This window comes from Salvelinus namaycush, chromosome 33, assembly GCF_016432855.1.
Source record: "Salvelinus namaycush isolate Seneca chromosome 33, SaNama_1.0, whole genome shotgun sequence".
NCBI classification, from domain to species: domain Eukaryota; kingdom Metazoa; phylum Chordata; class Actinopteri; order Salmoniformes; family Salmonidae; genus Salvelinus; species Salvelinus namaycush.
The window spans coordinates 3,248,026-3,253,416 of record NC_052339.1 but is presented as its reverse complement, the minus strand read 5'-3'; the positions used below and the strand labels follow the sequence as shown (position 1 = coordinate 3,253,416).

Genomic DNA, 5,391 nt, shown 5'->3' with positions numbered 1-5,391 from the left:
TTCTCCTGGGGTTGTGTGCATACAGAGATCCGATAATCGCGTTTTATGTGTGAGCGCACGGAGGGTTGTACACATTAAAGGAGCATCAGGAGGCGGCAGAGACGCTTTACAGACGAAGCAAGAAGAAGAGAGAAAGGGAAGGAGAGAAAGGGAGAGAGAGAGATTATCTCACTCTCCCAGTCGCAGTCGCAACCGGATCACATCCAGCTTCTCTCTCCACACGGCAATAGGTACGTGATGCTTTCTGAACTTTTACACACACAAACGAGAATACAGCAACAGGCTATAGTACTTTAGAAGGTTTGGAGGTAATGTTTGGAGGTCATATTTGGCACTTTAGAATGTTTGGGGCAACACACTTGAGGTGCGTCGAGGCACTGTTGCACTCGCAAGCAGTAAGTGATGAATAGATGGGGAGTTTGGATAATTTTTGGAAGCTATTGTTCTCCAAAATATAAGAAAACCCTATCCATAAAAAAAATGCATTAATTTCGTTTTTCCTCACTCTGACTTTGAAAATGCTAGATAGCTTTCGCACGTCTAACTTTGTAATCATTTCTTTCTCAGCAGGACAATGTCTAGTAAAGCGACTTTAGCCTTACTCATCTATGGAATCATAATGCACTACAGCATCCACTGCTCACCTCTCGGGCTAAGCTATCCTAACCTTAGGTAGGTACCTGAACACTTCTCCTTCAACTGAGCGTCTCTGCATGTAAAATGAACATTGGAAAACGCATTGTTTCTGCTGCTGAGGACAGTAGTTATGTATTAGATCTAGCCTACTGCAACCACATAGGTCTAGACCTATGTCATTTATTGCTATACAATTTTTGTTCGTTAAATCAATGTGTGGAGAAAAAAGAAAATAGAAGATACCTAAATTAATACACCGTTTTCCCCTCCAGAGCATTTTGTCAATTTGGGTATACAAATATATGCTATACATTGAAAGATACTGGTATATGTGTTTTATTTTGAGTTTGAATATGCTGCAATTTTTTGCTATGAGGGGCTTTAGAGCGCCTGGAATCATAGCAGTGGAATATAGCATATTACCAGCTACTGGTGGATCAAGCGTCTGATACGGAACTCTATCTCTGCGTTTAGACGCGTCCCGTGGGAATGACAGAGAGGGGTAATTTGCTGAGGCGTGAGGCAAACGTGGGAGCCACTAATTCATAGAATAACAAGATCGATTTCTTTTGTATCCTCTAAGCAGACACAATCTGCATTATTTTATTTTTTTAATCACAACTATACATTTTAATTTAGTTTTTGAGATCTGGTTATGGTGTTATTTAATTCACAATAAAAATGATTTTATATTAAACATGTTTTTTTCCCCCATTTCCGATGTGGATGAGTTTGGTTGCCTTTTGGGAAATATAGCCTATGGTTCCACTAATGTTTTTATGTAAGTTTTTGTAGCTTACCTAGGAATGGCCAATATCAATTACAATTATTACACATTTAAGCAGATACATTATGGCTATTGTAGGCCTATCAAATATTTTTTAATACCTCTAATTTCTTAACATGGAATATAGCCTACACAATCTTAAATGCAAGTAATTTATTTCGGTGTTTATTTTCAGAATTGGTTTAATCATGATTATACATGATTAATCCTATATCAAAAAGCATATAATATTCAAATGCATTTCCGATTTCAGACTTGAAAATGAGGTTTATGACGAGGATGGAAATTCGTTACCGGACTTGGCTTTTGACAGTGATCAAATTGCTATAAGAAGTCCCCCATCTGTGGCGGACGACGTGTACACTTTATACTACCCACCGGAGAAAAGGTGATTATCATTGTAACTACACTCAACCTATTATTCTTTTATGTCGTTGACATTCATGCTAGACATTTCATTATCGGGCTCGTATTTATGTTCATCTATGTTATATGTTTTATGTTAGTTAATGTACTGTACCGTCAATAATCACATTTTGTTATTTAATCGTATGATGGAAATACCTAGGGAAAAAAATTATCCTTTCAAATAACAAACTTCCCACATTTTCATTGCAGCAAGATAGACTATGGTTGGTAGCCTGGTATTCAAACGAAGCTAATCGGGAAGCTCTGTAGGCTATAGAATCAAGTTAGAAGCCTATATTTAGTAAGCGAACTAAAACAGAACGAGACACTTTTAATATGAACCGGCCATTTCCAAAGTCATACAATTCACCAGAATAGCATTGTCCACTATTTCAGCTCACATTTAGGAAAGCAGACCATATGACGCGTTGGATTTGGTAGGCTAAATACAGTATGTTGCCACTTACGTGTGATCATTTATTGTTTGGCGTTTTATCATCCCAGAACGGAAAGGCATGCAGACGGAATGTTTAATAAAGCCTACAGGAAAGCGCTGGGTCAGTTATCAGCAAGAAAATATCTCCATTCTCTGATGGCAAAGCGTGTAGGGTAAGGACATCTTCTTAGTTGTCGTCTCTTATTTTGTGATCTTAGTTATTTTTTGGTGTTCGTTTTTCTTCTAACTCAGATTTTCCGAATACTCACTATTCATTCTATGTTTCGTCAAATTGTCCCGTGTGTCTATGTGTGTGTTCTTCCGACTTGAATTTGACGCCTTCGGGCACAGAGTAGGTTCACTTGATCAAATCTTCGACAGCGCAAATCCGGGTGCGGCATGATTTAGATCGAATCGGTGGATCTCAGTGCTGATATTGTCCCTTTAAGTAGCAAAGCCCAGGATCCACGTGGATGAATACATTTCATTTTCATTATTAATAATTGATGGTGGTAGGGGGTTAGTCCCAAGGGTTGAAGATACATGTAGGCTTCAATTATTCCCTACATCCTCGACCAGCCAGCCTAACCATGATGATATCGAAATAAAAATCAATTTGGGATGATTGATTTAAAAGTTGAAGAGATGAGAAAATATAAAATTTAGAGCTGTGCAGTGCAGTCTATGGGCTACATTCCGAGGCAGGGTAGGCGTCTCCTAACAGTGAAAACTATCCTGCTCTCCCCCTTTCTTAGTGGAGGGAGCACCATGGAAGACGACTCTGAGCCTCTGTCAAAGCGACACTCGGATGGGATCTTCACAGATAGCTACAGCCGCTACCGAAAGCAAATGGCAGTCAAGAAATACCTGGCGGCAGTCCTTGGGAAAAGGTATAGACAGAGATATAGAAGCAAAGGACGCCGGCTAGCGTATTTGTAGCGTTGCTAAACCAAACTACCATGTGTGTACAGCCCAGATCAAGTCATTTTGAGAAAACGGAACAATCGGTGGATCGCTCTTGTGTTCTTTAAACATGTATTTATGTATGAAGTAAAGCCATTAAAATTAATATTTTGATAATAATATTGTTTTTCTTTTGTACTTAAGCACTTGAGAACGCACAGATCTACTTTGTGGACCAATCCTTTTGTTCAACCTAAATATAGCCTATATTTATTTATTTTTAGACCTACATAGAAAAGAAGATGAAATGATGTGCACATGAACAATATGCTCTTTACCCTGTCTTTTAAACATTTAAATCTAGATATGAATACGACGGAAATAAATAGTTTAAAAGACAATCAATGTATTGAATGTTACTTTGTGGCAACTGAAATTAAGAGCTTAGTGTCTTTATTTACAACAGCCCTGAAGACTTAGGTTTTCACCATATTCTACAAGACATAGACTTTGATGCCCTACCGGATGGGGATGAGTTTGAGGCTATTTTGGGAGACTGGCTGAAACAGTTCTCTCCCGAATTTCCGGTGAGTTCCAGGCTCTTTCCCGAGGCCTTGTCTTGAGGGATGTCTCTTGTCCCTCCCTCTTTTTCTCACCTTACCCTGTGATCTTACACTCCAGATACTAAATACAACCAAATCTTCTTCTTTTCTCATTTGTGTTCCTGTCTCTCTAGAGGTACTGTACAACTGTATCTATATTCACACCTATACTGCATGCAGTATACGTATGAACGTGAATATAGATGCATAGATGTGTTTTACACATTGAATGTGTACTGTAAATCCTTTAAAATTCCCCACAAATATCCTATTGGAGGCTGTAGGATAATAATGTGACTGCTAAACAGTATTATAAATCAATTATTTATTTAAGGCCAAAACAGACATGACCCCACAGGCTCTAGAATCCTTATATATGGCAGTAATTCAAATACTAAAGTGGAATACTTGTTAGAATGATCCCTATGACCTCCATGACCCTCGTAAGATGAGGACCAGAGTGCTTTTGAGCTTTTACTTTCCTTCCTGTTCTTCTTCTTCAGTGTTAAAGAAAATGAGCTTACACTTCTGAACTTTGTGCAAAGTATCTATCTTGTGTTCCTCTGTAGTGGTATACATGTGTTTGAAAAGCTCTTGAAAACCTGGAATGCTGTTAAAGGTTTTCCATTTGTCTCTTCTCGCCACATAAGAAGCATCGTGAACATAGAATAACCTGAATGGTCATCGGACTCAAAAAGAAAGTCCAATAAGAAAATTGAGACAATTTCCACTGACATTGTACTTTTTATGTGGCTTCACTTAATTTCAATGTATTTTTTATTTTTCACGAGGAACATTTCAGAGGCGGTTTGAAAACGTGTTGCACCTTCCTGGTCTACTGTGCTTTCCCCTATCTTGTCATGTGAACCAATGTAAAGCTAGATCGCATGATTAAAGTAATTGCACTAGCCACCAAATCTGTGCAAACTACTGCAATTGGATGGTTTTCTTTGCTCACTGGTTGACGTATATACATATGTGTTTTTTCTGGATGTTGTTTTGTTTTTGTTCTCTCCCCAACATTACTGCACAAAGTGTTTGATTGAACGTCTCACCCCTGTCTTCTGTATGGGAAAGCTCAGATGAATGTACTGCAGGGGAGAAGCTTTTAGAAAGTGTCGCGTCATGTTTTCTTTTTAGTCTCTTCTCAATGGGACTTGAGACGAGATTCTGTTACATTCCAATGTATTATATGCCAAAAAACAATGCTTGAATGATTGTTGTTTTGAATAGTCCTTACCTATCCTGGCAGCCCAAGCACAGCACAGTCAAACTTCTACCTAATCAACAGTTGGACAAAGCCTTAAACGTACTTCACCGTGCCTGTACTATTCTGAGCACCACCAATTCCAAACTAGCTTCTCAGTTTACTTGCCTCTTTTTTCTTGATGCAAGTGATCACAAGATGAGAAGCAGAGAAAACCTGTTCAGTGCTAGATAGACCCAAGTACGAGAGGGGGAGTGGGAGGAAGAGAGCGGAATGAGGATAGTGGGTGCGAGAGAGGAGAACAAAGAGAAAGAGGGACACAGAAAGAAGGAGAGTCCAAGACCAATCGATTCGAGAGGAAACAGGGTGATTTTTTGGCAGTGAAAGGAATTTACCAGACAAAGGTTTCCAC

At 38.9% G+C, this 5,391-nt stretch overlaps 1 protein-coding gene across 2 annotated transcripts; it reads left to right on the top strand.

The window, feature by feature from the left end:
- The first annotated feature begins 574 nt into the window (after positions 1 to 574).
- On the top strand, positions 575 to 3,206 carry LOC120028040 (glucagon family neuropeptides-like). Of its 2 annotated transcripts, XM_038973180.1 has the most exons (4): positions 575 to 672; positions 1,677 to 1,811; positions 2,336 to 2,440; positions 3,023 to 3,206. In XM_038973180.1, the coding sequence occupies exons 1-4, from the start codon at positions 575 to 577 to the stop codon at positions 3,204 to 3,206; spliced, it is 522 nt and encodes a 173-aa protein (XP_038829108.1). The 2 variants fall into 2 exon arrangements, with proteins under 2 accessions (XP_038829108.1, XP_038829109.1); XM_038973181.1 differs by lacking the exon at positions 2,336 to 2,440.
- Positions 3,207 to 5,391: the final 2,185 nt, after the last annotated feature.

Bases quoted from the DNA above. Each gene is read 5' to 3' on its own strand.
- LOC120028040 (XM_038973180.1), top strand. From the start codon at position 575: ATGTCTAGTAAAGCGACTTTAGCCTTACTCATCTATGGAATCATAATG. The intron at 673-1,676 runs GTAGGTACCTGA...TTCCGATTTCAG, and splicing joins CTAAGCTATCCTAACCTTAG to ACTTGAAAATGAGGTTTATG. The intron at 2,441-3,022 runs GTAAGGACATCT...CCCCTTTCTTAG, and splicing joins CTGATGGCAAAGCGTGTAGG to TGGAGGGAGCACCATGGAAG.